This window comes from Eublepharis macularius, chromosome 3, assembly GCF_028583425.1.
Source record: "Eublepharis macularius isolate TG4126 chromosome 3, MPM_Emac_v1.0, whole genome shotgun sequence".
NCBI classification, from domain to species: Eukaryota; Metazoa; Chordata; class Lepidosauria; order Squamata; family Eublepharidae; genus Eublepharis; species Eublepharis macularius.
In genome coordinates, this window is record NC_072792.1 from 188026596 (window position 1) to 188036429 (window position 9834).

General features: G+C 51.8%; 1 protein-coding gene across 1 annotated transcript; it reads left to right on the forward strand.

Moving 5' to 3' along the window:
• On the forward strand, nt 1–1473 carry LOC129326408 (ubiquilin-1-like). The gene has a single exon (XM_054974566.1). The coding sequence runs from the start codon at nt 1–3 to the stop codon at nt 1471–1473; it is 1473 nt and encodes a 490-aa protein (XP_054830541.1).
• The last annotated feature ends 8361 nt before the right edge of the window (nt 1474–9834 follow it).

The window sequence follows — 9834 nt, forward strand, 5'->3', positions numbered from 1 at the left end:
ATGGTTGAGAGCCAGAAGACCCCAGGAGCTGAGCTGGGGGCCAGCGCTGAGCCTCGAGTCATCCGCATCCTGGTGAAAGCGCCTTGGCAGAAGGAAGAATTCCTCGTCCACCAGGACATGTTCGTCAGGGAATTCAAGGAGCACGTGGGCAGGCATTTCGCCTCCTGCCCTGACCGAGTGGTGCTGGTGCATGCCGGAAGGATCTTAAAAGACCACCAGTCCCTAGGCCAGCATAGGATCCACCTGGATAACGATGCCACCGTCCACGTGGTCATCCGGTCCCACCGGGATCGCCGCTCCTGGCAAGCTTCTGCAGTTCTGACCCAGCCCCCCTCGGCTCAGAAGCCCCCTCCGAGTAGCGCTTTGGCCCGCGACGGCCTCCGGGAGCTGACTGCCAGCCTCGGCCTCCACACGGCCAATTTTGCTGAGTTCCAGACCCAGCTGATGTCCAATCCCGACCTGATGCTCCAGCTCCTGGAAAACCCTTCCATCCAGAGCAAGCTCTCGAGCCCGGACCTGATGAAGGAGCTGGTCACCAGCAACCCTCAAGTGCAGCAGGTGATGCAGGAAGCCCCGGAGATCAGCCGTGTCCTCAGCTCTCCGGAGGGCATGAAACTGGTGGTGGAGCTGGCAAAGAACCCCGCCGCTGTGCGGGAAATCATGAAACCTCCGCCCCGGGCCTTGGGTTTCCCTAGCGGCGATTACAACAGTGCCCCGCAGGACCCTTCCGCTGAAATGCAGAAAGGGCTTCCAAAGAAGCTGTTGCCAGGTTCCATGGGCGGCCAGCCAGCCAGCCACCACAGTGAGAAGCCGAGTGCTAAAGAGCGACTGCTTTCTCCCATTATTCGGCCTCTGAGAATGGGAGCCCAGAACGTAACTGCTGGCAGCAAAGATCAGAGCCAGGGAGAAAGCAGCGTGAAGGAAGGAGCCGGGCAGCTCGTCTCTGCCGCCGTGAAGCACCTGCTCCATCAAATCATAAGGCACCTTATGGAGAGCATCGCCAACAGGCCCAGCAGGAGCAGCCCTGGGCAGGCACTCAGCCATGCCCCGGAGCTGGTGGCCAAGGTGCTCCGAAAGAACGCTGCAGCGCCCAGGAACGTCCGGAAGGAGGCCACGGGGGTCCCAGCGCTCCTGCAGCAGATTCAAAACACAGATGTTCTTTGGGCAAACTCGAGTCCGAAAGAGATCCAGGGACTGCTCCAAATTCAGCAGCGGCTCCAGGCACTTGCCACAGACGAACCGGCAAAGAGAGCGGAGAGAGCCGAGTGGCCTGCGCGGAGAGCGCATTCCAACACATCTCTCTGTGATATGCCCCCCCCTGCCTCGCGACTGGGGCAGCACAGCTTCTCCGCCCAGCGCATCTTGCAGGCTCTGCTGGGGGCTGATTTGTCTGCTGGGCCCAAATCCCACAGCAGCCTGCGGGGCTCTTCTGCCCAACCCTCTTCCAAGCAAAAGTGGACGTACAAACTGTGAGTCAGAGAAGCCGGGAAGCGGAGACGGCGGTGGAAAGGGTGCCTGGCTCCTGCGCTGCGGCCAGCGCGTCACACAAGGGTGAACTTCATGATTTCAGATTAAAAGGCTTTAAATATTTCGCAAGATCTTCTGTGTTGGTTTTGCTTGTGGTTTATGGGAAGCAGCCAGGATGGGGCTTTCTGGATTTGTTGCTTTTAAGGTAGTAAATCTGTAGCAAAGAAGAAGTTTAAGTTCTGCAATGAGAAGTCTGCTGGGAAGTCACCCCCCCCCCCCTTGGACTGGGGAGGCTGCAGGGCCAAGAAAGGCCACCCTGAACCAAGACAAGAAATAAGATGCGATTTAACAAGCATACGTGCCGAGTTCTCCACCTGGGTAACATAAATGCAAAGCATGCATGCGGGATGAGGGATGCACTTCTGGGCAGCAGTGTGTGTGATCAAGATCTTGGGATATTGGTGGAGAGGAACCGCCCAGAGCCCCTGGGATGGGCGGTATATAAATTGAATAAATAAATAAATAAATATGAGCACTCAGTGTGATGCAGCAGCAAAAAAGTCGAATGCAGTCTTGGGCTGTATCCACAAAGGGATAACCCCCAAATCACTGGGTGCCATTATCCCATTATATACCATGTTGGTCAGGCCCCAGCTGGAGTATTGCGTGCAGTTCTGGAGGCCTCACTTCAAAAAGGATGTGGACAAGTTGGAACGGGTGCCGAGGAGAGCAACCGGGATGCTCAGGGGCCCAGAGACCAAGCCCTGCGAGGAGAGACTGAGGGACCCGGGAACGTGCAGTTTGGAGAAGAGGAGGCAGAGGGGAGACAGGATTGCTCTCTTCAAGTGTTTCAAAGGCTGTTGCTTAGAGGAGGGGGGGGCGGTTCCTGTAGGCAACAGAGAAGAGGACTCGAAACAACGGGTGTAAACTGCCGGAGGGACGGTGCCGGCTGGATGTTAAGAAAAACTTCTTCACATTCAGAGAAATCCAGCAGTGGAATCAGCTGCCTGGGGATGTGGCGGGTTCCCCCTCATTGACAGGCTTCAAGGAGCAGCTGGATGAATCCTTGTCGGGGATGCTTTAGGCTGTTCCTGCATTGGGTAGGGGTTGGTCTAGATGGCCTCTAAGGCAACTTCTAACTCTAAGATCCTCTGATTTGTTCAATTGGATGCCTTTTTATCCCACCCTTCTGCAAGGAGCTCACAGCAGCATGCATGATGTTTTCCTCCTCATAGCAACCCTGTGAAGTAGGCTGGGCTGAGAAAGAGGGATGCGCCAAAGTCTCCCAATGACATGTATGGCGGAGTGGAGATTCAACCTGAGCCTCCCTTGGCCAACTTCAACACTGTAACCACTACACAATATTGCCTCTGTACTTCTGGCTGTTGGCCATGCACGATGGTGTGGGGAGGGGCGGTGGGCCAGTGACAGAGCGCCCAGCATGTCCCCAGTTCAGTCCTGGCCTTGGCAGCTGAAAGGACCAGGTAGTGGGTGCCACGAAAGATCTCTGCCTGAGAACCTGGCAGTCAGAACAGGGCAGGACTGGCCTTGATGGGCCAGAGGTGGTGGTGGTGGTGGAAGGCCGTATTGTATGCACGGATCTTAGAATCATAGAATCATAGGCTTGGAAGGGACCACCAGAGTCATCTAGTCCAACCCCCCACACCCCCAGTGACCCCCCCCCCCGCTCCATGCCCAGAAGATGGCAAAACACCTCCCGGGTCCCTGGCCAAACTGGCCTGGGGAAAATTGCTACCTAACCACAAGGTGGCAATCGGCCTTACCCTGGGCGTGTAAGAAGGGGCCGTGAGAACCAAGCACTGATGCAACCCTTCCTGCCCTCCCTCTCCTGATCTGCCTAGGTTCACAGAATCAGCACTGCTGTCAGATGGCCATCTAGCCTCTGCTTAAAGACCTCCAAAGAAGGAGAGCCCACCACCTCCCGAGGAAGCCTGTTCCACTGAGGGACCGCTCTCACTGTCAGGAAGTTCTTCCTAATGTTTAGCTGAAAGCTCTTTTGATTTAATTTCAACCTGTTGGTTCTGGTCTGAGCTTCTGGTGCAATGGAAAACAACAATCACTGAAGGGGTGCCCTCCAGTGGTTGTAGGGGAACGGGGCTGAGGAAATGGCCGGACAGCAGGGGGAACTTGGGCTGCCACTTGCGGCAGGTACTTCAGTCCGGTGCCGTTGCCCACTTGATGAGGTTCAACACCCGGCTGCCAGAAAGAAGAAACTTCTGAAAGCAAAGCATCTTTTTACTTCCTTCCCTGAGGAAACAGCATGGAGCAGATTGGGCTGGATGCATGAAGACCTGCAGCAGCAACATATCCCAGAGAAAAGAGTTTATTCATAGGCCAAAGGAGGAATCTGGAGCAAGCTTAGTCATAACTGGAGAGTCAGGCAAAGGCCAAAGACAAGAAGAGAAACCAAAGCACGAAGGCCTTAGAGGAGCGAGACGCAGGCCCTCGCCCAATCCCGAATCCCTTGCGGCCAGCGGCTTCAAGCCCAGCGCCACACGTCCTCTTCCTTCCAGCACCCCGGACAGGGAGAGAAATCAGAGCCAAGGGCGGGGTGCCCTTTGGGCAATCCCGCGGGCCAGGCAGCCCACCGCCTTATGATTTCCAGCAGGAGACCGAGAGGCTCCTTGGGGCTTGGCACTCAGGCCTGGCGGCCTCTTGGGACCAAGCTGGAAGTGCCAGGGACCGTTCCCTGGTTTCGCCGGCTGGCCGAGGCTGCCGTGCCAGCCCACCCCTGAGCCCACTCGGCATCCCTGCCCGTCTCAGTCTCCAATGGTTCGGCTTGAGACACAGAGGGGAGGGCTGTTGGAGAGAGGGTGCGCCCCGCCACCTCAGATGGCCTGTGTGGGGAACACGTGCGAAGTTCAGGCGATCAAGAGGCAGAAAGTCAAAGCAGCCCGAGGCCAACAATGAACTTTGGGCTCTGGAATTTCTGTTGTGTTTTATACAGCTTCTTAAACTTGGAGCGTGTGCTTATCTACGAGAAGGTTGCAAACTGGCAAAACTCGCTGCTCCTTTCTAGTGGGGAGGGCAGGCCCCCGGGTCCCCTTGCTTGCTGAAGGCCGTGTGCCTCTGGCTGGCCTCCCGCGGGCACGGAGCCTTCCTCTCGGGATTCCCTCCCAGCAAAGCTAAATAGCCTCTCTGCTTCCTTTAACAGAGGGAGTCCGCCTTCCTCAGAGGAGCAGAACGTGGGTGAGTCCTTCATACTTCCAGCAGGGAACACAAACCCCCCAGAATTCAAGCTGCCTGGCTCAAGGAGCCAAGGAGAGCCCATGTGTCATGGGCGGGGGGTGGCGTTCATTACCGGATGGATTCTCACTGCTATCTGCCTCTGGAAGTGATTTTCTACCAGTCAGGGAGGGAGGGGAGGGCAGTGGAAGGTCCCAGAGGGGGGATGGTTTAGCTCCATTTGGGGGGAAAAGAACCTCTGTCCCACGGCCTCCTTGAGGATCTCAGGAAAAGAAAGAACATGGATTTATCAGGTCACCATGGAGGTATCTTTGCGGTCGCCATGGAGGCAGCCACACAGGCCCCGGATTCCTGGCAGTATCTCAATGGGAACAACACCAGGATTGCACCAGATTCCGTCCACTGGCCAACGAGATGGGGGGGTAGGGGGCCCATGAATGGCGCTCCCTCGGTTTTTAAAGAGCAGGCAGCAGCTGGGGGGGCAGTGGCAGCTCAGACTGGAGTCACAGCGTGGGGGGAGGGACTCCCCCCCCTCCTTGCAGCTCCAGTTGCCCAGGGGGCCGGCAGTTTCCTCACGGCAGGAAGCCAGCCCATACTCCGCTGGTCTTCCTGGTCATCATCCGGGTGGGCTTTGCCTTGGGGGGCTCCGGTCTCCACCCTCTCCGTCTCCTGCTGGTTGCCAGCCAATGCCTAGCAACACTAGTCAGGCAGGACCCTGCAAACTATGTCAAAGAGAAGGGTTCAGGAAGGCATTTTTATAAAGGGAATCTTTAAAAACTTCATTTACACCCAACATTTCTCTAAATGGGGACCCAAAGGGGCCCAGATCATTCGTCTCTTCTCCATTTTACCCTCACAACAACCTTACGAGGTAGCACAATAGCAAAGAGTCTAGTAGCACCTTTAAGACTAACCAATTTGATTGTAGCATAAGCTTTAGAGAACCACAGCTCTCTTCATCAGATGCATCTAACGAAGAGAGCTGTGGTTCTCGAAAGCTTCTGCTACAATAAAGTTGGTTAGTCTTAAAGGTGCTACTGGACTCTTTGCTATTTTGCTACTGCAGACTAACACGGCTAACTCCTCTGAACCTGTGAGGCAGATTAAGCTAAGAGTATTTGACCAGCCCAAGGTCACCCCGGGAGCTTTCGTGGCAGAGCGGGGAATCAAACTGGAAGAGGATTGCAGTCTATTCCACCGTTTGCTGTAAGTATTATCCTGTCTCACTACCTTGTTTTTACACTTACGTAGCCCCATTTTCTGCATTGTTTAATATATATGTCCAAGAGTTCATGCTTTGTTTCAAGTGTCTGTAATCCTGGCTCAGTTCAATTACGTTGCTTATCAGATGTCACAATCTATTGATTGCGTTCATTTACACTGAACCTGCTAGTGGGGAGGGCGGGATAATAAAATCAAATAATAAATAAATAAATAAATAAATAAATAAATAATAATAATAAATAAAATCAAATAATAAAATAAAAGTAATCCATCTTGAATCTCAGAGAGAAAGGCCGACTAATAATGAGGAGGCTTGGACGTTCCTCTGGGGCATCTCACAGGAGGGAGAAACTGCGGAGAGGGGAAAGTTAACCCCCCCTCCCCTCAGGCTGGGGTTCTGATCCAGCTCAGTGCTTCCTGCAGATACTGCCAATAGGAAACCCGTTCCTGGCTAGTTTGGGCTGGACGTTGCAGGGACCCCGTGCTTGCAAGACAGCCATAAAACTGGGGCTTCGGTGGCTCAAGCCAGGGCGGAACCGGCTCCCTTGGAGGTCTCGCCCTCTCTTGGAAATGCACCTGACATGCAGACCTGGGTGTGCCTGTGGGGCTCCCAAGAGGGGCCGCTCTCGGGTGTTTGTGATGCAGATTTCCATCATTGCTTCCAAACTCAAACAGGGGCCGAGATTTACACCATTCACTCCCTCCGGTTCTGCCTGCAAGCGGACGCAATGCCTGCTAGAGGCCATCTCTGAGAGCCAGTTTGATGTAGTAATCAAGATTGGTGGGACTCTAGTCTGGAGAGCCGGGTTTGATTCCCCACTGGGAAGCCAGCTGGGTGACCTTGGCTCAGTCACAGCTCTCTCAGAGCTCTCTCAGACCCACCCACCTCACAGGGTGTTTTGATGTGGGGATAATAATAGGCAAAAGGACAGGGGGAACGGTCCCAAACTCCAAGGCAAAGACACACTAAGGACACGCCAAAAAACCGCTGCTGCAATCCAAAGCTTTATTCACAAGTGCCAAGGGTCAAATCAAGAAGACGGGAGCGCCCACACTCTCCGGCTGCTCCCGGCAGGAGATTGGCAACGGGTTTGCCTGGCTAAATTATCCCGTTTTGCAAGGCTCACAGCTTCATCAAAAGCCACAAATAAATTCTTAGTGTAAAGCGTATTTCTTTTACTGAAAAATAACCTGCTAGACAAGAATCAAGTTTCTTCTTAGAGCCTCGCTACAAGTGACATCTTTCACGAGAAGGGCGCTTGATCATTTTCGCAAGTCTTTCTGGGTACTGAAGTCCCTCTCCCACACCCCTTTTCCTTCTGTTCCTTCCCCTCTCTGTTAGCACGGCTGCCTGAAGAGACGGAGAAAGCCTACGACAGCAGCTTTTGCAAATCGTCTTGCTGGGGTGGGGGTGGGGGATGCTCTAGAGAAAGCTGACATGTCGGTGAAGTCCTCCCCTCTCTGTTAGAACTGTTAGAACCGCTGCCTTAAAAGTCAGAGAAAGCCTGCATTTGCAAATCGTTTCTCCAGTCGCAAGCCTGCTCTCAATGATCTTTGGGGGCGGGCAGCTGCAACTTTCTTAGCTTTCTCCAGAGCATCACCCCCTCCCCGAGCAAGACGATTTGCAAAGTTGCAGCTGCCCGCCCCCAAAGATCATTGAGAGCAGGCTTGCGACTGGAGAAACGATTTGCAAACGCAGGCTTTCTCTGACTTTTAAGGTAGCGATCCTAACAGTTCTAACAGAGAGGGGAGGACTTCACCGACATGTCAGCTTTCTCTAGAGCATCCCCCACCCCCCCAGCAAGACGATTTGCAAAAGCTGCTGTCGTAGGCTTTCTCCGTCTCTTCAGGCAGCCGTGCTAACAGAGAGGGGAAGGAACAGAAGGAAAAGGGGTGTGGGAGAGGGACTTCAGTACCCAGAAAGACTTGCGAAAATGATCAAGTGCCCTTCTCGTGAAAGATGTCACTTGTAGCGAGGCTCTCAGTTTTAGTTGAACAGAATTTCCTCTCTTGTCCTAGAAAGAGGAAGTATTAGAGAGGAAATTCTATTCAACTAAAACTAAGAAGAAACTTGATTCTTGTCTAGCAGCCTTTTTCTCCTTCCTCACCCACTGCTTTGGACACAGCTTCCCAAAGCATATTCTGATCCTCTTTGCCAACCTGTATGTGATTGTCCCGCCCAGGTTAAACCCGATCATTTATGGTGTAAAAACCAAGCAGATTAGAGAGAGAATTGCCTACGTTTGCCTTGGGATGGAGAAAAAACATAAGCCGTGACCGACTAACTAGGAAAATATCAAAAAGTGTATTTTAGAACACATCTATCACAGTGAATTATACAATCAATACTATAAACAGTCATATGTCACAATCAATACCACTCTTAAAGGAAGCCCCGGTAAACACCTCTCCACCCCGTCGGACGAAGGGGTAAAACAGGCTACCCAAGAGTTTCTTTCTAGGCTATGAAACCAGCCCAATTTGGAGCAGCAAGTACGGCAAAATTCAAATTCAGATATGTGCAATAGTTAATACAAAGGCAAATAACAGCGCCAATAAGGTCATATCCCAGTTAACTCAATCACTGACTGCTGAGAACATTCAAATTGCAACCGCAACGGGTTAGCTAGCAAATGACCATCCCATATCGGATTCTCCTTCTTCCAAGCAGTTACAACTGAAAGATACAAAATAACAGTAAATAACCCATTCCAGTGTTGCACATATTACCATAGTATCTATTGGTCTTATACTCACTTATTGAACAAACAATTCACAACGATTCCAAATCAAATGCATAATGACGGCTCGCTCTCAGGCGTAAGCACAGCCTAATCGAGCGTTCATTCTTAAATACCGTAAACCCCAAAAGGATTTAAAGTAATTTAAAGCGCCAGAGTCCTGAACGATCCTCACAAGAAAGCAGTGAAACCACAGTTTACATTTAGTCCCTTAGGTTCTACAGTGCAAAGTCTGTGGATCCACCATGCTTCCTTTCTTCGGAGGTCCCTTAGCGCAAGAAGCAGGTCCTTGTAGTTGCTTACATGAAGTACAGAATAGACAAAGTCCGTGTCCTTGTGCTTTTTTTCTCTGAAATGAGAGACCATCGGAGCTTCCTCCACTTGGCGGGGTATCCCAGAGCGATGTTCTTGAATCCTTGTCTTTATTGGTCTGCTAGTGCATCCTATGTACACCAATTTACATACACACACAATCATATATGCCACATTCTGTGCACTACATGTGGAAAAAGTTTTCCAATAAAGTCCCATAGCTTTGAACTGAAGAGGAGACATAACAAAATCGCATGTGTTACACCTGCCACACTTAAAGTGACCCACCGGTAAGCTGGTTGTTGGTTTAGCCCTCCACATATCAGTCCGAATCAAGTGATCCCTAACACTCTTGGTTTTTCTTAATGCCACTAGTGGTCTCCCTTGGCAACCCGGCAGATCTTCAACAAGGGGCCAGTATTTAAAAATCACTTGTTTGATGTTTTTAGCCAGCGGTGTATAGTCCATGGCAAAAGTAAATCTCTCTGTGTGTTGCTTATTTTTAACAATAACTCATTTCTATCCCGATGGAATGCCCGCCCTCTACTACTATCCACTACATCTAATGGGTAGGCTTTGGCTAGGAATTGTTCAGCTAGCCTTCCACCGCTATCCCAGAAATCCTGTGACCTGGTTGAATTTTGTCGCAGGCGTAAAAATTGGCTATATGGCAAATTTTGTCTGAGGTGAGGTGGGTGAAATGAGTGAAAATGCAAATAAGCATTCCTGTCCGTTGGTTTCTTCAAGGGTCGCACACATACTACATTATCCTTGTCTCAGAACACCGTCACATCGAGGTAATTAATAGCCCCACTGTCACTAGCCCATGTAAATTTGATATTTGTATGCACTGCAGCCGGCTAGCACCGACCTCTATCCCACC